This window comes from Anopheles nili, chromosome 2 (assembly GCF_943737925.1).
Source record: "Anopheles nili chromosome 2, idAnoNiliSN_F5_01, whole genome shotgun sequence".
Lineage (NCBI taxonomy): Eukaryota > Metazoa > Arthropoda > Insecta > Diptera > Culicidae > Anopheles > Anopheles nili.
This window is the reverse complement of record NC_071291.1, coordinates 60191001-60215201: the sequence shown is the minus strand read 5'-3', so window position 1 is coordinate 60215201 and position 24201 is coordinate 60191001. Positions and strand designations below refer to the sequence as shown.

Sequence of the window (24201 nt, the reverse complement as noted above, 5' to 3'; positions counted from 1 at the left end):
GCGACACAGCGGCGTGATTTTCTCCTGCGAATGAGCCGCATGGTGAAGGAGGTAGAAGCAAAAGGAGGGCTCGTTGTGTCAAAAAAGCGAAGAAAAGTGTAACTTTGTGCGTGCGTGCGTGCGTGTGCGTGTGTTTTGATATTGTCATTGCCCCGTGCATTGCTTCCCATCCAAGCAGCCTGCGTTGAGACGGATTGCGTGTCAAAGTGGTGTCCTGTTTGGTTTTAGCAAAATTTTCTCCTGCCCGTTTGTATCAGGTTGTTTCCCCGCGCCATGGACCCTTTCGGGGAGATGCACTGTAACTTCGGCCAGTCGGCGGTTCCGGTCGATGGAAACATGACACCCGGCGCAACGGCGGTCAACGTCAAACCAACCAGCACACCGGGCACACCCTGCAGCCCAACCGATCCCGAACAGCACCAGGAGAAGGCGGACTGTTCGCCGGAAAACTCGAAAAAAAGTGACAGCTCACCGGAAGGTGCCGATGGGTTCGGGAGTCTCGTGGAAGAACCACGTCCTGACGCCGCCACCGTCGAAGGAGGTGTGGCCAAAAGTGTTTCCCTGCAGGAAATGCTCAAATCCGGTGTGACGGCACGCAGCATGAGCGAAGAACCGTCGGCGACGCCAACTGGAAATGACGAAGCGCTGGTGGAGTCGGTGCGGAATGCGTTCGCATTTACGATCGACTTTGGTGATGGGAAGAAAACCGTCGATTCGCAGCGCCACGAGAAGATGCTGGAACGGTTCCAGGCGCGCCATAAACGGGGCGTATCCTTGTCCAAGCTGGAGTCTAGCTCGAGCACCGGCACGTCGACTCCTTCCTCGGCAGGAACACGGCAGCAAGGATGCCGGGCACCGGCTAGCGTGAATTTGCCCCGTCGCAATAAAGCATCCAGTGAGGTGCCGGAAAAGTCCACCACCCAGCAGATGGTGGTGATCGATGATGTCACTGGGCGGCCGGTGGCGGTAAAGCTGCGAGAGAAAACCCAACGCTTCGTGGGGCGTGATCAGTCCGCTGCCAAGCGGCACAGCTGGAGTCCTCGGACCAGCATGAGCGAGATGAGTGGTGGTGGTCGGCAGCAGGATGGAAGCCAGAAACCCAGCAGTAAGCCATCCATTGCCAACAGTGGCCGGTTTGCGCCGAAATCGGCCACACTTGCTTTGGCGCTCGAACAGCAACAGGTGGGCGGTTTTGCGAGGAAAGACTACTCCTACTCCAGCTCGGAGTTTAACGCGGAAAGTCTCGACTCGTCGGGGGGCATCCCGTGTCTCGAGGCACCGTTGGAAAACTTCCACAAGTCCAAGGGCGATGGTGAGGATGATGATGACGATGATGATGTAAGCGAAGCCGGGACGTACACGATCGATGGGGCGAATTACACCGAGGAACAAAAGGAACGGATGAACATCGATCGGATTGGTCCACCGTATGTTGCTCTCCCACCGGAAGTAAGCGATCCCGTCCCGGTGGTGTCCGCCGTACGTCCGACGGACTTCCGTGAGGAGCTGGAAGTGATCGACTTGGATCGTACGGGTGGAGGAATCGTTAGAGCTGGCCGAAGAAACGGATCCACTGGTGGGCAACCGTTACAGCAGGGCGAGGAAAAACGAAAGCATAACATCCTGGAGGTGTCGTACTTCCACGAGGCAGCCCCAACCGTCGGGAAGGGTGTCGCAGGCGGAGGACCAACGGTGGTGGAACGCACAAAACCGAAACAATCGTACATCGAGAAGCTCAAGTCGCGCATGAAAAACATCACGCATAAATCCGGCACCGTCGTCGGTGCGGGAAAGCTGTCGATGGCGCAACAAAAGCAGCAAATGTTGCTGGCCGCTCCGGAGCTGGATTCACCCGACCAGGGCACGTTCACCTCCGTCACGACGAGCGGCATCTTGAGCCTGAAGCCACAGCTAAAGCTCGAACACAACCCAGCGGTGGTGGCCCAAAGGCGACGCAACAGTTTGACCAAATCGCACATCGACAGCTCGGAGTACGTGCAGGGTGTTGCCAAGCTGAACATCCACGGGCCGGCCAAGCGTACGGTGGAACCGGATGGCACGGACACGAAGGCACCCGGAGAGGAAGAGGAAGAGCTAAAGATTCTGAACTGCTACACGGACTCGGAGAAAGCCCACCAGGGAGGACACCAGCGGCAACCTGTGGCCGGGAAGCGCACCGGAGGTGATGTGAGTCCTATTACGGCACGTCGCATGCATCAACCCCCTTCGGATGTGGCAGCACTGACGTCGGTTGCGACGAAGAAGGACTGGATCCAGGAGTGGGCGAAGAACGCCCGAGAGTACTCGAAATCGACCAGCCCGAAGGTACATCCGCATGATCCTCCACCGGCTACCACGGCGTACGGAAGTTCCGGTACGCCAGCATCCGGTGGTGGCACGATGACACGCAGTTACGGGGAGTACGATGGAGGGGAACCGGTCCACAGGGCTGGTAGAGCTGGAGGCAACCAGTTTGGGTACGATTTCGACATCGATCTGACCAAAAACGATTACTACGAGGCGAAAAAGTACGAGGAATTTGGGGATAATCTTGACCACCGGCAGCCGTACCGAAGTGGCGCTGGGACAGGGAGAAATCATGGCCACACGGCCAGCGGAAGTGATCCGCTGGTGTTTCGCACGCAGTCCCAATTGCCAGCACATCACGCTTCACCGGAAGAGGATCCGTACCGGGAACCGCTTCCGTATGGTGGTGCTAATGAATTCGCACGTACGGGTTCGCGCGGTTCCATGCGCCGATACGGCCACAATCAACATCCGTCACCGGTGGCGTCGGGTGCATCCGCAAAGCCTCCGATGAGCCCGAGCAAAATTCCATCACCGATCGGTTCCATTGGGCGGGCGAGGAGTGTTAGCCGGAATCGGAGTTTGCAGGGCAGCAATTCGGTGAGTACGCCATGTAGGAGTTAAGGCAGGTTCGTAATTACTGTAGCTTAATGTGGGAGCGTTTGATAGCCGAATCGCTAGCGTGCGGCACAAACACACGATAGTATCGGGTTCGAATCTTGTCTGAGACCATCCCCCGTATGCAGGAATAGTAGGCCTTGACATAGAAGAAGCACAAGAAGAATGTGAGGAGGAAGCCTTAATTTATCTTACTACCTACCAAATTTGCTCCACACCTTCATCCACATCCTGACGTAGTTCAATAGTTCCTCGAGCGCGCAGGGTTGCTGATGTTGTTCCAAAAAAGAAAAATCGCAATCACTCCTAAACCTAGTTCACGTTCGCACCGACGTCAGGTGAAAATGAAGTCATAATTTGTTGGCCCCATTTTTGCAGAGCCCCCGATAGTCGAACCACGGAAAAGCCGGTAATGGATCTTACGGCATGCGGTCTTTTAACGGGACGCGCATGTGAAATTGCGTGCGCGATATTCGCGGCTCACGTTTGCGTGGGTGGGAAGCGGCGAACCTTTTTGGGGGTTGGAATGAATTTCATGCCCAAATATTGTGGTGTGTCTCCGCGTGGTTTCGTTGACCGATTGGTTCGAGGATGGACGGTGTGTAATGACTCACGGTTGAAGTCATCCTTCTCTAAAGTGTGACACACTGGCCGAGGGAAAGGCAGTTTGTGGCCTTGTGTTAGAGGTTTTTTTTGCTGACACTTATCTGGGAGGAATTTCATACTTACGATGTGGCACAGGAAGACCCTGAAGGCCATTCGAAATGAGTAGTTGATGATTTTTATATCCGAAAAAAGGAATAATGCATCGATCTAACAATGTTTTTCGTGATGCCACAGCTGTATGCGGAAGGCAACGGTCGCAAAAACAATTTTCCTCAATGTTATTTGTGTCATTTTGCCACACAAATGAGGTTGGTTTGGAAAGGAAGAGTGGTGTTATGGGTCACCGATGGCCAGTTATGGGTTAGGTCCGTATTTTGGTGGATACTTTTCAGTAACATTGATATTTTGTTTTTAGGATGACACAATTTAAAACATGGTTTCTTAAATTGCTTCATCTTGGTTGCAGGGGTAATAAGTTTTCTAATGCTAAAGTTTTGTTTTGGCTGCTCTCTTTGGTGACTTTCCTTTCTGGAATATGAAATTTGATATGAAATTTTTCGACTCTAGGATTATAGACGTTAGGAATGGCACATGACGCTTTCCTTCTTTGTCTGTTGTCCGTTCAAAAACATCACCCAAAACGTTTGTAAACCCCAGAAAAACGAACCCAAACGGGACGACGATAGGTGAGATCATCTTCCCACAGATTGCTGTTGGAGCTACCTCGGAATGGGTTAAAAATATCAACTACCGCGGGATGAAATGAAGCTCAATCTCCCTTTCGTTTTTTTCGTGTTAATTTCCATGCGCCATCCAATCCATGTCCAGTTCGGGAGAGATCGCATGAGATTGTGCGCGAGCTATTTCATCCGTAGCATATATTTTTGGGCGATATTTTTATTTCATTCCCCAAGCACTAAAGTATGTCAACACACCCAGAGACACCCTGCAGGGATTGGGTAGCTTTTCCGTGGTTGTATTCCAGAGAGTTGTGGGTTTTTTTTCTCTTTCAAATGCACAATGCCGCCCAGCTGGCTGGGGTTAGCTAAATCTAGAGCATTCAGTGCATCAGCTGTTGTGCACCAAAAAAAGGGGGTTTTAAATTTGACCAAATTACACGAAGCAAACTTACCTACACCACCACGAAACGCTTCCTCTTCTCGCGTTGCCTCGGTGTCACGTGTTGTTTGCTTCATCGTGGGAAATGTGGCAGAGCAAGGTGGTTAGCTGTTTTTGTTCGGCTAAGCGGCTTTATATCGCCCATCAACTAGGTTGATCTTAATCATTTAATGTTGCCTTTTTTTTCGATTAGCAGAACCATTTGTTGAACTCGTGAGGAAGCCTATCATAGAGAAAAAAACTGAATGGAAAATGATGGTTTAAATTAAATGTTGTTTTTGCGAGGCTTGGTTTTCTGTTGCCACACGTTCTTACGCTTTCAATTTTTCCATTTTTCCATTCGCAAATTCGATGATTGAAGGAATGTTACCATGTGTGTGCCTGAAGGTGTTTGCATTTCAATCAATCAACGGCGCAGCGATCGCGGGCTTTGCTTTTGCACGTGATAAATATGCAAACCAGCCAGAGCATCATCATCTGCCGATCGGCGGGAGTTATGATGGAAGCTGAACAATTTGTTGGTGCTCAGCGCGGATGATGAATTTGCTTAAATTGAGCACGTTTTTTCTGTTACTTCGCTTCATAAAGTACGTGGAACGCTGGTGGGAAGGTAGTAGCGCCAGGCTTTGAAATAGGTGTAGCATGATGCCCTCAGAAATAGGAAAGCCAAAGCCGGTATGTTTATTATGGCCTGCGAGGGTGCTCCAAATATGAAAACCCCATCCCCACCGGGCGAGTTGTTGCAGAGAGAGAGAGCGAGAGAATGGTTTGCGAAAAACAAACATCTAATAATCTGTCTGAAGAAAACGGAGACGAAAAAAAAATCAATCCGTTTTTGCGCTACCTCCCTTCAGAGCAAACTTTCTCCGGTGGTTTTCCATCGCTTCGTTCCATCCGCCTACGTATATAAAACCTTCCATCGAATCTCGCCCGCTTGAAAACCGTAATTAGTGAGCAGTTCATCGCGCTTCACTTGGAAATACCTCGCCAAAGGGTTTCGGCCTCGTGTGTACGCTCCCCGTACTCTGGAGTGTGTTTTTGCACCGTGTGTGTTCAATCGTTTTCGTGTGGTTTTGAAACTGGTGCAAGACCAATTCCATCACAATTTGCTTACCGTGCCCGTATGTGAATGGGCAACAGAGGCTAAACCAGCCTTACGCAGGAGGGAGGCCTCTATTTTCTCGACGGTGATCTTAGGGGTGCAGATTTAGGAAAAGTTGTATTTTACGCGCAATTGATTTCATGTAGTTCTTTTTCGTTCTACGTAAACAGAGCATTCCTACATCACGAGATGTGGTAAAAGGAACGTGTTTGTAAATTTGCGTCTCATTGTTTTTTCGATAGCTCGATCGATCGTCAAATAGATCGTTGGTTAGGCTTGGGGCTGTATTTTTTTTATTGTGGACTGTTGATAAAATATTTCAACAATTCTATTGATTATGTTAAATTGTTTTTTTTTGTCGTTGGTTTTACTCACCGCCCACACTGCATCGGAATGCATATGGAAGGCTAGACGATCTACGCGATCGTCTGATCTAAATCAGGTCATGAATGGGTGCGATCTATTGACGATGCGTGTGCGATCGAGAGCAATGACCTTTTTTTTGCTTGCTTGTTTACGATGCCCATTTGCAAATGAAACCCCAAATGATGACGCATGGGAGGAGTGGATCCGATCGAAAGGTGATCAAAACCATTTTCCGACCGCAATCCGGTTTTCTTTTGCGTCAGTTTGCAACCACCCCGCGGCTGGCTGGTTTGCAGTCAGTGTGTTACGATCAATCGCCTGGCTGTTGGGTTTCGTTTTCAACGATGTTTCGATTTCGTCGTCCCATGTTTGCTTATTGTGGCGTTGAGTCTTGTTTTCGTTTATTCAAATCGTGCTCGCGGGTTTTTTTTATGTTGCATCTACCTTTTTGGGGCTAGCCTGTTGGCGTTTTCACTTTCGTGGAAAACGGGAGAAAATGGAATGTAATTACCGTAGCACGACAAGTGTTTTTTTTGTGCGGTTGCTGCTGCAAATCCTTGTCTTGCTGGCTGTGCTTAACCTGTGGTTGCAAATTCGCCAATAATGGAAATTGGAAATTTGCACAAAATCAATTCATTCCTCGATCAGATAGTTGTGGCGATTGTACCGATTTGGCTGGTTGTACCAGTGTTATTATTCAATCTTGGGTAAATCTATTGGCATATATAGTGAACGATCGCTGGAAGGCAAACACTCATGTTTTATGTGTGTTATAAGCAAGGTCATCTTGTTTCTAAGGGCTTTTTTTACTTCTATAGTTCAATTACAAAAGGACCGGTTCGTGATCGTCTTGTCCGGGAAGTATCATGCTTCTCCCTTCACTTGTTTAATATATGACGATCTCGTCTGTATCTACGTGGTTGTACCACAGAGAGGGTTGTTTTTAGTAGATTTAATGTATTCGATGCTTTTATCGGCTCCGAAAATTTCACCCTCTTGATGTTGCCCTCTCGGAAGTGATATTTAATGGCCGTTAAAAAACGTTTTAATTATTTAAATTGTGATATATTAACACAAACAAAGCATCGCGTTGTTTGAGTCAGTGAATGAGTTTGTTTTTTAAAAGATTAATAAATAACATCGCATCATTCGAGGGGCTCAAAAATTATCCATTGCTTCACTCGTTAATAAGTGCGTGCCCGGAACCGGAATAAAGGCCCATGGACTTTGTAAGACGAAAGACGAAATTTTAACCCAGCCAATGCTCAGTCATCACCATTCTCGTCTGGGTTGCATCTGAGCAAAATAATGCATTATTCATGGGTTCGCGTTCCATCAGACATTTTTCTTTTTGGGGCGGCAGAAGAAGAGGCTGTTCAACTCACGACACCATCGTAATTACGGCCATTTCTTTCTGCATCTTTGCCATCCAAGACGCCATGGTTTGGTTTCGGTCGCTTTCCGAGTATTTTCCATGTGAGCGGAAAATGTTTGTTACCCTAAGGGATTTGTGTGTGTGTGTTTTTTTCTGTGCCTTTTTCTTCTTCTGTTTGATGTATGTTTTTCTTTCAAACTCATCAACCTGTTGTTACGAATTATGACCGTACCGTTCGCATGAGCGAAAAAGTCATGAAAGATGTATGTGATACAACCCCAAAGCGAGACTCATATGTGCTCTTCCCGTGGTGTGTTAGAGGTCATGCCACTGTTTTACGTGATATACCGTTCCTTGCGGTTTTGGTTCCTGTGGTGGTTTGGAGTTTCGTTTGCTTTCGGCGTGCGGGGGATGCACGGAAAATGGGTGTATCTACATTTTCCGTCCCGTTAATTAATGCGAGCTTAAAGCTGCTCAAAATTCGTGGGATTAATTTGTTTTGTTATCATTTTCCAGGGCTTTATCTTAATGATGCTGCATTAGTTAGCAATGCATGTAAATTATGAAAACCCCTAATAGGCATCTCCTTTAAAGCCAACAGCGTTATCGGAGCGGGATATCCCAGCGCCGTTAGCATTTGTAAGTCAAGTAGCGAACTTAACAATGGAAGCAATGTTTCGAATTGCTAGCGCTTGATGTGTATCACACGAAGATCGTGAGGATGATGTCCTCATGTTTTTTTTTTCTCGCTATCATGCCATCAAACATGGGCAAACAATTTGTTCTACATTGCGGTGGATTGCAACCGGGAGGATACTGATCATCAAACACGAATTGTACAAAATGGTGGTGCATCCAAAACGGTATCGTTCCCTTTTTTTTTCTTCCCCCGTGATGCACCGATCCGATGCAGTCGCGAGCCAACCCAGATGCCACATACGGTGGTGGAAACTCGAGTGCTTTAACGTTGCATTTTCTTTGATGCCAGGCGGCGGAAGTCGAGAGCTGCCCACGGGCGGGTTTATTGCTTGTGCGCGTCTTTTTTCAACAATTTGGCCGCTGGGCATCCAACCGCAACCGTGAGTTGGACAAAAAATAAGACAATACACTACGAGGCTGCAGTGGAAGTGAACAAGATCGTTGACGACATATTCGCTGGAAGCCAGTAGAAATCCATATCATTCCGAGAGGTGAAATTGGACTATTTGCGATAGCAAAAAAAAAAAGCGGAGAGCTTTGTAAACTTTCTAAAGATGATTTAACAAATAATTATTTTAAAACTATCTTTCTGGACCAAGAGAGCTGGTTTTCTGGCATGATACACCCTTCAGGGGACAGTTTTTATGCTCAAGCTCTTAGTTGGTTTATGTTTTGTTTGCGTATAAAAAAACCCTCGTCAGGGAATGAAATAAAATGGTTGTCATAGACGAATCGTGCATTAGAAGCTAGCCAACTCGAAGCCGTGTATCCAGGGGCCACTTTTAGTATGAATGATCCAGCGGAGGTTGTTGGTGTTTAAAATTTTCCCTTCCATCGCTATAAATAGTCCGTAACACGGCTTCACCGGCACGACGAGACACGGTCGGCGATCGTGAAAATCAAGATCACGATCAATGGGGGGGGGGAGGAGAGTCAAGAGCACCGGTTGCCGGTCTTTAAGTTACCGCCGGAGGATGACACCCCCCGAAAGCATTGGAACGTTAGCCCAGATCGTCTAAATACCTTTCGCCCATCCGTTCGTAAGGTCTCATGGTCACGGGTTTTCCGTTGTTTGTTGTCGGTCGTCTTCTCCTGTTAATGTTGCAACGGTAAACGATGTTCCATTGGCCAGTGAGAGTGAAACAAGCTCCTCGTCTCGTTTAGTAAAGGATTGGCTCATTTTCCAATTGCCTAAAGGTTTTTTTTTCTCTAACATAAACCGAAGGAAATGAAATTTTGACGGTAATTTCAAAATAATCCGCGTTGACAATGGCATTATTTATGAGCAGCGTTCATTAACGTTCGTGTGTGCGTGCGTGTAACGCAATTATTATTCTTTTTATTCAATCTGAGCCGGTTTTGCACAATTCGTTTGATTGCGACATGTTTTTTTTTCGCAAACGGATCTTCATTGAAGGTATTTTTCGCCGTTTTTAGAGCCAAAAAATTCACCGATGATCTATCACCTCGATCCCGCGACGGGATTTAATCACGTTTATGAATTGAATTTGATCGTGATAATAAAGCAAGTGGGGTGGTGGTTTTTGGTATTGTTTCAAGCGCGTCAGAGTCGTCAGTTCCAAGCTCCATATATTCGGGTGGCAGTGTAACGGGTGCGTCATGGTTTCGTGCACATCGGATTAATTGTGCGCAAGCGGCATAAGTACGCACCATGCGCTTCGACAGGGTGATAAAAGCCAAGCGGAAACTGGTGGTGAAACAGCCTTTATATGACGGTGGTGCATATACTCGCTTAGCTGCCTTTTTTATGTCTCTCTCTCTCTCACTCCAGCTCGTTTTTCTTGCTCCCGTTGTACACCGGAGGCGAGGGCGCACCCGAGTTGATGTTTTAATTTTCGATGCATCAAGTGATAAAAGGCAACAGCTACGCTTGAATTATTCAACGCGTGTGGTTACCGAGGGGGAAGCAAAGAAAATCTGGTAAAACCACCCGCGGTGGGGCTTAAGATGAAGATACACCCACCAGGAAGAGAAAGATACCGAAAGATGATAAAGTTTTAGCGGCGAAGATACGAGATACGCACAAGTGCCGGGAGGGAAGGAAAAATGGAAAAATAAACGAATCCGTTCCGTCATGCCACTAGCAAGAGCAATTCAGTGAAAGTGAGCTCAGCTTTATGATTGATGTAATCGAACGCCACCCACCGGTATTGCAGCAGCAGCGTGTGACGGGTGGACTGAAGGTGTGCCGATGGGGTTGTGATTGGCTGCGAAAGTTACTTAATATTTCCGAGTTTGGAAATGTGGGATACTTTTGTATTAAATGTGCAGTGGATTGATAGTGAAAGCGTAACCGATGGGTGCGCTGTAAGTTTTTTGGGGTGTGTTGCTAAAACCTTCCTTCCTGAAGCTGTGTGCAGTGACACTTACACTTTGCAAGAAAAAAAGCGGGGCATGTTTGCTTTAACGTTGAACCGTAAAAGTGTGACATGTTCAGGTGGAAAAAGAAGGGTCAGAACCATTTCGAAAAACCGCATAACGAAACAGAGAACCGATGATGAAGTGGAACAATACGTGCCTTGACGCGAGTAACCGATGAATGGGAATTTGTCGTCGTCGCGTGAAAGATGTGAAGGGTGTTGCTCACCTCGAGCAAATATGACAGTAAAAATGCAAAATGCACACCCCAAAATGGTTGGTTTGCTATGGGATTTGCATGGGTTTTTTTGTTTGTGTGTATGGCATGGGTGTTAAAATGTTCATGACTCATCGACACATTAAAAGGCTGTGGCTGATGAATCGCGAACCAGCGTTGATTTTTGTTCGGGTTGTTTTAAATCATCTGACGATGGTAATATGTTAATTTGTTGTGTGTACAATGCAAAAAAGGGGTTTGCCAGCGTATCTAATTTTTTTATGAGTTTTAATATTCAAGAGCGTTTTGCGTCATGAATACAAAGATGTAGATAGCTCGTTTTTATCTGTATTGTGCTGGTTTTTTTTTTAACACGGGACAGTAAAGGATGCCTCAAAATGAATTAATGAAGAGCTTCAGAATTGACGTTTATGACGCACCACTGGGTGATCATTGGAATAGCGATCCACCCGCTCGACAATATCCCACTCACGATGGTTTATGAGACATAAGATGAGATGCCTTGCATAAGATTAGTGATATTATTAGAGGAGGCTGGTAGACTCGTGACTCAGTACAGCGAACCCAACCGTCCAAAGACAAGAGGTTCATGTGGCTCTAGGAACGCGGATCGCACACGATCTCCGTTCTCCGTGGGTGCTCGATGGCATTGATTTATGTTGTGTGCTCATTTAATGGCACATAACCAATTCAGTAAACGGGGTCCAGTCGGACTTGTTCCAGAGTGTCTGATCCGCTTGTCGGTAGGTCCAGTTTGCTACCACTAAGTCTCGTCCGTTAAGGAGGCATTCTGAGCAGGCAAAAGATCCCTTAAAAGGCTTGGCCCGTTTTAAAACGAGTTGCGTTGACTCATTCCGAATCGCGACAATGCTTTCCAGTGCCGATGTTAAAGCACACACAAAGAGGCGGCTCATCGAAACATCGTTATCAGTGTGCGAAGTTGAGCGGCCATCGACTGTTATTGTCATGCGTTATCAGGACGAACTTTTTTTTCCTTTTTGTAAAATGTTTGAATTTATTTCTGATGCTCTAAACTGTGCGCTTCTTTCGGGTAAAGTTATCACGTTTTGAATATATTAGTGGCAGATCAAGCATTGTCTTAGAAAATGACACACATCACATCACATTTGCTCAGAACGACTGGCGGCTTAATCGCGGGCTAAGGAGTTCTTATCATTATTTCAACTGCACAGCGAGAAGCGGATTACAATGTTACTCGGCTGTTGATGCACGTGCAGTTGATTAAATGGAAGTACGTGATATATTGAAAGTAGCTCTATCAACTCCATCCAGCCGTCCATCCAGCTCAGTAGAAGAAACTGAAGACGATTTACGCTGCTTTCGAATGTCGATATTTGTCATGTAACTTGGTATTGGTACTACCAACCAGCAGCCTCCAGGAACTATGATTTGTGGTATGATTTTCCGCATGGAATGCTCCGGTTTCGATTGACCTTGCACAGTATCTTCCCCCCTGGGTTAGAAGGGGCCGATATCAGCTGTCGAGGGATGGCATGGCGTGATGATTTGTGTGTTTGCTACTCCCTTCCGATGGTCACTGTTTCAAACATTAGCGGGCGTTGAACTGTTGCTCACTCAAGGCTGATTGTTTGTCGCAACCATCGCAGCTAGACGCGCTTCACAGGACAAAACTACTTATTTTCTTTACTCCCACACCAGCATGTTGGCGGTGTATCATTATGCTGGGCTGGGTGTGTTTGCGGAAAACGTACTAAAGCCATCCGTACAATGGGCGGGCAATGAATGAACATTCATTGAACGGGTATTACTGATTGGAAATAGTGACAAACTCGCTGGTCGTAAATTGCTGCACCGGAGGGAGTACGATAATTGCGGCAAATTGTAGTCACGGTTTCGTAAGAAGTTTGTCATAAGTTTGTCTGGTTTTCCCTGTTACATCAGTGCGCAGTGCATCAGTAGTTTTTGCTCCTTTTCGTATGCTTGAAGATGCACTGTTTTGAGTTGCGTGGACAATTAAATTTCGTATCGAAAGAGCGCGCACGATAAAACAAAGAGAGAGAGAGAGAGAGAGAGAGAAAGAGAGAGAGAGAGAGAGAGAGAGAGAGAGAGAGAGCGAGCGATCGGTTTTTGGGTTAATTTCTTGCAGGTAGCTGCGAAAATTATTACGAGCGCGTGATAATAGATAATAGAACGCCGTATAGGACGCGGAATGCCACCAAACGCGGTGATGAGATGCTAATTAAAACAAACCGAATCTTTTGTTCGTGGAACGCGCCCGCGCTTCACAGCACTCTGACACTTTAGCGGTGCCCAATTAAACGATTAGCGTAGTGTTCCGGTGAGCTGGCAAATTTTGCGGTGGGAATTGAATGGTGCGGAATTTTTTAGCCACGGTGAGATAAAACCGTTTTGATGTGAATAAATAACCTAGCTGGGGAAGAAAAAGCAGAGCGCGCGTTCTCTGGCGTTTGGGAGCTAGCTAGCTTTTTTTTCTTCTCTCTTGTCTTGCTGTTCAACTATTCATCTTTTCGCTCGCCTAAACTGCTAGATGGAAACAGGAAGCGAGTTTTTTTTTCCTCCAAAGATGTTGCTTCTTTTTTTTAAAAGGCTTCGTCGTCGGCGTTTTACGAAGCGGGTTTGAAAGCATCCGGAAGCAACAGAACGAATGGCACTCCCTTTTGCTGGTGGGATGCTTCGGTTGCTGCTGCTGCTGCTGCATCAATGGCATAGCTGGCTCGTTCGCGCTGGTGGATTTTTAATGAGCTGCTAACCATCCGGATTTTTGCCACGAAAAGTGCCCGTTTCCGGTGCATTTCGTAATGTTTCTGCGATGATGTTACCGTGCGGGGTTAACATGGGCCCAAAGGGAACTGCATTCCACCCTTGACCCGTGGTTAAATTTCCATTTGGCATTGATGGTTCGCGAGTGTTGTGATTTTGTGTGCGTGTGTGGGATACGCAGCAGGGATGCGTGGGTGTTTTGGGTGTCATTTGCAATGCGGCGTGTTTGAAGGACATTCGTGATGACACGCGCGAACTGCAGTTTCCGGTAGTGGCGGTGATGCAGCATTGTTTATTGCATGCCCATTGAAAAGTTAATGGTGGGTGATTTTTTTTCTTCTTCATTCCGGTGGGTAATGCTAAATGTCGTTGAATGTGACTTTTTAATTTGTTTAGTGTGGTGCTTCAGGAAGGTTTACTAATGTGTGTGGGATAATTCGTACTCACCGCTCTTCGACATGATTTTACCAGCCGTGATCCTCGTGGTGGTTTCTTTTGCACGTAATTAATGCAACCAATGACACATTCAACCCGCCGAAGGACGAGTGCGAATGAGCCTGGGTGCGATGGCCCACTCCACTTCGTGGCCAGATTGCCAAAGGAGGGTGGAGAGAAATGCTCGATAGCGGCGTAGCCAGACAGCACGAAATGCCAAGGACACGCCACCGGCCTTAAGGAAGGCTCACGGGCAACGCTGCGCTTGTGTAGCATCGGTCTGAGGGAGGGTGTTCTCTCATTACGATGACAGATTTGATGGCTTCGCGGTGCAGAGAGACCACGACGGTCGGTTGCCCCGCGTTGGAAGGGTGCCAGAAGGTGATAATGGGGAGTTCATGTAAATTTAATAACTCGTATCGCATGGCATGGCAAGAGCGAACAGCGCTAAAGTCTGCTAAAGGCACATAACCATAAATGGAACTTCATCTCGAGGAGGATGATCGTTGAGTTACGGTTTTTTTTTCTCTCGATTTTGGATGGTTGTTGAAGAAGGTTGAAGGAAACAACATATACAAGCTCCTCTTCTGGAGGGCTTAATCCATTTGAGGTAGCCGAGGCAATAAAACCACCAACCATCGGATCGGATTACGCGTGGAAGTGTTACTGACAAGGTCATTGCCATGTGGGATTTAAATTTATTGGAATAAATTCCCATTTTCAGATGAGCGGTGATTTGTTTAGGTTTGTAGTTCTTAAACGTACTGTTCGCTTCGAATCGGTTGTTTCGTTTAACCAACTTCTCATATGCGCTACGGAAATTATGCTAAGAGCAACTGTATTTTAAACTCGTACCGGATAACTGTCATTTTTGATCGGATAAATCGGAGAACCTTCGTCCTTGTTCTAAAATTGAAAGAGTGAAGGTTTTTTTTGCGCTTCGGAACCGGGAGATTGGAGGACAACGTTGGGTCCCATTAAATCGCGCTTGGTTGGCATTGAAATATTTTGGTTGAAGGTTGACGATTTTAATTGCTTCTTATGGTGGCGGTGCTGTTAAGGTGACGGTGGCATTTGGCATTGATTTTTTTTGGTAGAATTTTACTTTATTTACTCGTCTCATGTGCGCATTTCGATCGCTTACACTCTCGCAAATCCGATCGCTAACCCTTTTACTGATGTAAGCGCAATATAAGAGGTTCACTAAATCATTGAATTCACACACCGTTGCCCATTTGGGAATGAATTTCACGAAGTGCAAACAAAACAAAACCAATGTCGGCACCTCGCGCGAATTAGCATTTCTCCACATGACACCATCCTGCCCCCGGGTGGTGCTCAGGAAAAAGAAGTTTTATAAACAAAAAACGGGAGGAAAAAAAGACGCCTCAGTAGCGTGATGTTTTGGCATTTATTTGGCAGCAAACAGGATTCCCATGAGATGGCATGATGCTGGCAGAGGAAGGTGCTGATGCCATTCATTTTGTTAACACCTTGATGCAAAGCAAGACCCATCGAGTGGCGGGTTACGAGTGAAACGAGACATTGAGGCCGATGAGCATTCATATGGGTAGATTTCAAAATTTCATCCTGTCATTAATATGACAAGATTGGAAATGGTTTCTGTGTGAGAGTGGGTTGTTGAATTTTTCACTGCCAATTCCTGCACACTCGGAGATTTTTGCTCAGTAGAACGGCGATATCTGGCATGGGCAACAGCAGTTTGCTGCTCTGCAACAGGCGCGCACAACATCGTCAGTATGTCTAGGTCATTGGCTCGTGGTTAGTTTGGTAGTTTAGGTAGAACCGCGTTATTTATAGCCATTTCACTCCTCGAATTACCACCGTATGGGCCCTTGCAATGGACTGCTTGGCGTGCGGCGATTTCCCCGTGTAGCCTTGAATGATTTAATGCTCATTGATACACCGCGTGATCTGACGAATTACTGGTACAACGTAGATCACGACTTAGCAGCGCTAGTACACTAGTAGGGTCTGATACATTGTACGCATGGAGAGAAGATATATTCAGTACTAATTGACGAATGAATTCGGTTCGTTTCTCTTTCACAGGATTTATCTGGCAATGAAACGGAAATGTATCTACAAAAAACGGCCGCCGCTATCACTACACTGCAGAACCTGCAACGGCGCAACTCGCTGCGGAACAGCTCCTCGCATCATTCTTCCAGCCCGCTGAGTCCGGCATCGCGCAAAATGTCCCCGAAAGTGTCCCCGCTAAATTCGCTCCAATCGCCAATCCATTCGCCGGGACTGAACAGCAACAACAACTACGGAGATGTTGGTTCACCTCTGTATTCACCGCAGCATCACCAACAACCGCGTAACTTGCATCATCATCAGCTACACCACAACATCGGTGGTGGTGTTGGCCACAAGCGGAATCATTCGCTGGATGGTGGTGCGGATCCACTATCGTCACCGACTTACATGTCAAACGGAGCTCCGGGAAGTGCGCACATGACAAGAAGCCTAAACACCAATACGACAAGCCCAAAGCTGGACTTCTCGAAGCGTCATCACACGAGACACAATTCTTACGAAGGAGTGATGTCTTCGCTACCACCGAAGCCGGTAAAATGCTTTCAGCAGTATGATCAGTCGGCAGGAGCTGGTTACTACGGTGGAAACAACGAACCACACGGTGCGGTGGCTGTAGATGCGGAAGATATGGAAGATCCGCTCGACTGTAGGGATTATGATGAGGAAGAATTCGAGGATGACATCGAGGACGATGAGGAAGAGGACAACATGAACCACGGTGGTAGGAGAACGGGAATGATGGCAGATATAGGCTCCAACGAGAATGAACTGACGAGACCGCGAGCAATGTCACTGGGACCGCGAAGAACTCCCGGTGGTGGTGGTGGACAGCCCCATTTACAAGCGTCTATTGGTGCTAAGCAAGCGATCTCGCAACGGGATTCATCGGTGAGCACGAAGAATGCTGTCGTAAGCCGTGGCCCAAAACCACCACACCAGCAGCAACTACTGACGTCACCTATCAAACGGTCGAGTTCGTTTTCGGTTAAACCGAACGTGATAAAACCGGCGACACCGACCATGTCGGTGAAAGCGGGACTACCCGTTAATGGGCAACGAAGTAGTACGGTTGGCGGTGGCTCCCGGATCCAGAAGTCGGCCAGTAGTACGAGCTTCAAGAAAATGGCGGCCGGAATGTTGGACAACGGTGTGCAACCGCAACAGTACCATCATCATTCGGTACAACCACCGCATCACCGGCATCAGCTGGTGATGGATCCGAACTACCCCGACGAGCTGATGTTGTACATTAACGATGGCGATGATGACGGGTTACACATGGTCGATGCTGATCGTCGGCATCAGCAACAGGGAGGATATTCGTCCAACTCACTGACGGATGAGGACGATGAAGCAGGTGATCTCGACGACGAGGAGCTTGATGTGGACGGTGAAGGCGAGAACGGTGTTCAGCTGGAGAAAGGACCGCTTACAAACACACGATACAACAAAACGTTCCTGATGCGCATGGAACAGAACAAAAAGATTGCATCTGGACCGGCGGCGGGAGGTCCGGGAAATTCCACGAAACAGACCGGTGGGGCAGCGGCGTGTCCTAATACGCCGGAACTTCCGCGCCGTTCGGTGCAGATACGTAGCGCCGGTGGGCTTGGACGTGATCGTGCCTCGATGCCCCGCGATTCCAGCCTGAATCGCATGAAGCAAGATCTGAATATGCGCAAAACGTCGGTTGGTCGCGAGATGATGCTTGGTGGGAAAGGACAACAGCTGTCGACGCAATCCATTCAGTCGACGACGTCTTCGGCGGCAGCCACCGGTACTAGGGTGCAGCCGAAGTATCTGGACATCTCGAAATACAAATCTTCCAATGCAGCCAACTTCCTGAAAAAGGACGAATCGAAGAGCTACCTCTTGCGCCACGAAGGCGTTCGAAAGAGTCCCAGTAGTGCGTCTGTGTCATCGGCCATGAGCCGGACCGATCCGACGCGGATGAGTGCACGGAGCATCAAGTCCGCTAGCAGTGCGGCCAGCAAGTCTAGTGGCAGCGGTGGTGCAGGAGCGACCGGTGGTGGCGCAAAGAAGGATCGTAAGTGAAGGCTGCAGTTGTTGGCGTGTTTGAGCATGTGTAATGAAACGTATTTTCCATTTGTAGCTGTTAAAATCGCGAAGGAACAAGAGCTGGAAATGTGGCGACGGCGTGCAAGCTACGATCCGATGAAGGCCGCCCAGGAAGGCAAGAAAAAGCAGCTTGAGGAATCGAGACGTGTTGCTGCTGCTCAGCTACAGCAGCAGCAGCAGCAACTGCAGCAGCTAAACTCGGATCGGCAAAGTAAATCGAATGAAAGGTTTGCTACGCTTTTTGCTTCCCTCACTACACTGCTATTTTTTCTATCGTCCTCCCTTTTTCTCTAAGACACTATCCTGGTCTATCTTCGCTTTACTCTGTCAATGTTTAAAGTTCTGTCGATATGATCTGTTTTATCTGAAATTTAATTTGAATACCTTATCTATCGAGAAGTTCGGTTTACGTTTGTTTTATATCTTTATCTATTGTTCTGTTTGTTTCGATGATAAATCATCACTTACATACCTATCTTTATAAGTTTACTTTTGCGTAACGTGCACTGCAGCGCAAATTATGTAACGTTTTTACGGTGTGTATTTTGTTTGTTTGATTGTAAATATGTGAGCAAAAGCGTATATGTTGTTGGGATGTTTTGAGAGTGCTAAACACACAGTGGTGCTTGTCCATGTAAGGGTCTAACGTTGAACGGTGTTTCTTTTTTGTAAATGTGCATCAGGAGCCACAAGCATTCGCTACGATATCAGCTCATTTGTCTGTTATCAATCAGCTGTGTTATCAATCTGCCATTATCAGTTTTGATTTAAGTTCCGCCTTCGTTGGAGATTGTTTTGCAAAAAAAATTGTTGGCCGATTGTGTGAAAATGTGATGACACATTTTTTTGCGTATGATAACTTCATACGCTTTTCTTAAGCTAACTTGCTGTGTTGAATATAAAATACAATATAGGTATCTGAGGTTTTTTCATCGGTGGCGTATCGGTGGTTTCTGGTGTATATTAAATTTAGTTATTTTGGAGATTTGGTGTATGTTATTGTTTTTGCTGATTTTGGATTGAGTTTGTGGGCTTTATGATTTTGTGATTCAAACGTAGTTAAGAGACACTACGATAGAGAAATTGGTCCAATGATGGTAAAAATAGTACTACTTTTTAGTTGTATTCTGGTTATCATAGGAATTATCTTACACATTTTTTAAATCCATTCTTTTTTTAGCTCCGTTTTGAGATCGCAGTCTTATCACAGCGGCGTCGGTAATATCGGTGGCTCTGGTGCTCGTTTGTATCAAGGTAATGTTAGTAATAGCAGTAATGTTAACCTACGCGGAGCTTACAATCAGATCATCGGTGGACATCCAGAGGACGGCGTGGACGACAACCGTTGGACACTGATATCGACTGAATCCAGTGAAGATCTAGAGGGTGACGACTACACCAACTAAGGAATGATGACAGGATTGCATAAGCATGTGCACGACTGCGACTTCAAGTGTACTGGAGTTACTGACTGTAGTAATATTTATACATTTTGGAACATTAGTAGTTCATCTCATCGATAATGGTCCCATTGAACCTCCTTTTTCTAGACGCTTCAAGGTCAACGACGCTACCCACTATTAGGGTAGCGAATAGAAACAGTTCATGAAGCAATGCTTAGAAAACCATTCAATATAGTGCTATGATGCCTAATGCTGTTGCCAAACAAAGCGCAAACACAGAGCATACCGACTCATTGATCGGTAGACTGTTTTTCCATCGTTAGGATATTGGTTCTAAATTTCAGTGTACATTAGCTTTTTTGTCTTAAAACTGTAGTTTTTGAGCACTGTTAGAGATTCGTTGTTTTACTTTTTAATTGTGACGTATGTGGAGGTAAATGATTTCAAATAGACACTAATAGCGTTTGTTTTATATGCCGATTTTTATATTGTATTCGTGTTCCGAGAAGAAAGATGGCGTAAAACAATGTGTAGGTCAAAGCTTTCCACCGATATAAAATCACACTGATAGAAGCGTATAGGAGCATTTTACGATGCAAAGCATAAATACTAACCACAATTTATAGCGGCAACATTTCAGATGTTTTTTGTACATATTACCAACATGCCTATTCGTCATACATTAGCTTTTTGGTACGGTTATTTTTTTGGTTTGACAAAACGAACGACACTATAAACGCATTCTAGTTGACGCACTAGAACCTGTGAACTGCCACGAATTTGAGGTGCAATAATGGCCAATCTTTCCGCTTGTTTAGTTGGGCACTAAAAAATGACGGAAATGTTTGGCAAAAGGCAAATTCATTTGAACGGTGGAACATTGCAATAGTTCGAATCGAGTCGCTAACTGACTTTTAACCACTGTTTTGCATATAGCGTTTAATGTTTAAGTTTAGGCGTACCATTTTACTGTTACTCTTGATACATGATTTCAGTGCTTCGGATTACCGTTTTATTGCCGTTGACAGTATTTTCTGCTGTTGATTGTTAGACGTTAGCTTAAACAAATCTAAACCCGTATACGTAGCCTTTTTTGCGTTTAAGTTTTGTTAAGTATATTTGTATGCATGCACGCCGTTAGTCAACGGGGTTATCAGGTTCTGGATGTTAGGAAAACTTGTATGTTAATTTACTAAGGTGCATGGATTCGGTTCGAATGATGTGAAACAATCAAAGGCACGTTTCAATTACCATCACAGTTATATGTGTACATCATTGGGTGAATTTGGCAGCTACTAAAACAATAGCAAAACTGTAGGTGCTGAATCTCGACGTATGTTAGCGATGATTGGAAAGTTGTAAAAGAATTCGCTAAATTGTTGATGTAATGTTTTCTTCGTTGTGGTTTTTTTTACCATCCATCCATTGAAACATCCTAAGAGATTAATGCTAAAAACATAATCACTACGATTGCCTACGATTCCATTCTGTTGCATACGTTTACCGTGCTGCGGGCACTACAATGTTACCATTGCTTAAGGTTGATCGGTTGTTATTTTACGATGTATTTGGTTTTCTGCTTCCTCGATTTTTGTAGATCAAGCATATCGCTCCAGTTTACTGCACACACTGGAATCCAAATCAAAGCGAACGAAATCGAACGCACGACATAAATGGTACATTGCGTTGTACTACAGTGGCGACGATGTAGGAACGACACGAAATGGTTCCGATGTGGCCACTCGAACGAACTGACACCTAATCCAGCGTAGTGTTATGTAGTTATCTGATAGTAAGCGAAGATACCGAGATGGCCGAAGAAAAAGCAGGTCGAGGAATGAGTGAACATGGATGGTCGAAAGGAGTTTGTCGTTTGTCAAATAATGTGTAGACGCTTAGTGTATGTATTACATAAATTTTGTGTAAGCGAGACGGACCGAAGAAAAACGAATGTGATTTTGTTAGGAGCTGCACTTCGAGTGGAATGTGAGATTAAATCGAACGCAATGTAGTAAACTATAGTGTAGGAATAGCGATCGTACCCTGTTTTCTTTTCTTTATTTCGTCTTTAGTATGAAACAATGACACGTGATGTAAGTATTAGGAGCGTATATTACTAAGTTTTCGTCGAATAAACGGCAAACAAAAAATCGAATGCGAAAAATGCCCAATGTGCTGGATATAGAGGATAGCAAATGGAAAAGGATTTTTAAAGATTACTAAACCGTGCAATCAGACTCACTGCAATAGCACAGACATACAATGTGAAGTTTTTTCGTTATTCCTATCCATAATCACACGAAATAATAGTTTTTTTTACCAGGAAACAAAGAGATGCGCTTAGCTGTTGCTAGCTTGCACAACAAATCATTAAAATTAAAGAATTAAACGACATATGCTTCATGCAGCCATTACATACATCCACGGTATCATTTAAGCGAATGATACCACACCAAAGCCGCCGGCCAACAAAAATCGCGTCCCTTGTGTGAAAGTGATGCACAGAATCATAATTTTATTACCGCAAAATTAGCTGCTAAGCGATAAAAGAGCCAAATTATTTGGCCCATTTTATACGAACGATGCGCTCCACAGTCCAACCGTTGTATCATGATTATCTCTGTTTCGTTGATAGCGATGCTCTAGTTCTGTTGATGTACTTTTTTGTTGGTGATGTGTGAGAAGCAAGATGGAAAATCAACTTTTTCGATACCGATTTGAATAACGAAAATATATAAATGTATATTCAGTATTGGAATATTATTTCACTCAGCGCTGGTTTGTGTTTTAATATTTGACGATGATGACCTGGTCGGATGAATTTTGGTGCAGTACACGTTGCAGATGTTTTTTTTTCGAACTAATGGTGTATTCTTTATTACTTTTTCTTTGACGAGAAGTTTCGGTAACATTAACACGGAACTAAGTACAACTTGGTACAAATAGCGTACGAAACGATGGAGTATAGCTTTAAGAAGATGACACAGAATCGCAGCACAAACAAGCGTTTGCAGATTGTTTTCAGGTGAAATCAAGTACGATACGGTTAGTAAATAATTCAGTCGTGTTTTACAGCTTGGTTGTAGTTTGTAAATCGCAATCTATTTGCAAGAAAAAAGTTCATTCAATTTGTAAAATGAATTTAAAAACCCAATTTAGCACCATAAAAAGCAATCGATAGAGTATTGGCAGGTAGAATGTGTGAGTTAACGATTGTGTGAACGACATACAGATAGTTTAATTTGAAACTTCTTAAGAGCAGATCGATCGTAGGGACTTTAGTTACTCTACTTTGTAATAGTCGCAGAATGAACTGAAATTCGAAAAAAAAATGCTCAGCTGCTCCCATTCGGTGCTGTATGAAAACGGGTTGTGTTCGTTTAGTGGGCAAACTTTGAAAGCTGGTTCGAGCTATTTCAAGGGGGTTTGTTTTGTTGCGGTTCGTCTTCATTCTATTGACGCTAGCCTGTTGCACCGAAAGGACACCGAGATATGTGTTGCAATTGTATGTTACAGGGTGGGTTTTTACGTGTGCAAATGACGACACCATTGTCGCGCCTTGTTCGAGAGCTTGTGAACGACAAAACGGTAGCGTTTATGCCTTATTGGCGACGTAGCTTTATGTTTCGTAAAAGTGCGCTTATTAATGTTTTATTTATTCCGGTGTGTGTGCAGAGAGACGGCGTTTGAAGAAGGGAAGAATTTCGAATTCGACAAAAAAACACGACACCTACCCCGGAAAATGCTCCGGAAATGCCCGTCACGTGCTATGTACAAGCAATATTCGTGCAAGTTTCGTGTGGCAAACATTTTCGCGGTATCGTTTCGCCCCATACCGTGAGTAATTTTTATCCTAGATGCATGCCACGGGAACACACAGCTATATGTTACGCGTGTACGAGGAGAAAAAGAATTAATTTCAAGCGCGAAAATCATTCCTCCCACCTCCACTCGGCTCGACATTCGACATTCTTCACTTCTTCTAATAATGCAGGGTTTTTTTTGTCCCTGCTACATTTGCTCCATTCGCTCGCTTCACTCCAGGTCGCCGGCTAGCTCTACATCCTTTACATCAACGCTCGTGTAAGCATATATGTATATTGTATATAATTGGTTGTAGTATATAGTGTTCTGGTTCTTCTATGCTTGCGCTGTTAATTTATGTTAATTACTTTACTTAATCACACGATTATATCATTAAAATGAAAATGGAAGACTGTTTTAACGCGAGTTTCGCGCTAGCCCTTTTGCCTTTTATGCGTCCTTTCTTTGCTTGTGTGTTGCTGTGTTTTTTTTTTGCACACAAACACACATCTGCACATAGATAAATATTTGTTCTCTCTATCGCTCTAGCCGTTCCATGCCTCTTCGTAAACCCTTCCGCGATCTAATTCCGCCTAGAGGACGACCTTCTCTGCTTTCGACAAATCGCAATCGCATCCTTCCGTCGAGGTGTATGTATACATACCGCTGTATATTATATATGTATATAGATTCTGCGTATTAAGATATAACTGTCGCCGCTCCCTATGCCTAAAACATGGTAAATACGTTAGATTTCGCTTGCGCTATAGAGCTGATTTAGATTGACTCGATTGATCAGTTGAATGATCACTCTCCTTTCACACGCTTTTTTCGCGGTTCTCTT

General features: G+C 45.4%; 1 protein-coding gene across 1 annotated transcript; it reads left to right on the top strand.

The window, feature by feature from the left end:
- The first annotated feature begins 291 nt into the window (after positions 1-291).
- On the top strand, positions 292-22276 carry LOC128727189 (uncharacterized). Its single transcript, XM_053821073.1, has 5 exons — positions 292-2907; positions 16081-18118; positions 18185-18377; positions 19331-19404; positions 21151-22276. The coding sequence occupies exons 1-5, from the start codon at positions 292-294 to the stop codon at positions 21306-21308; spliced, it is 5079 nt and encodes a 1692-aa protein (XP_053677048.1). The 3' UTR covers positions 21309-22276.
- Positions 22277-24201: the final 1925 nt, after the last annotated feature.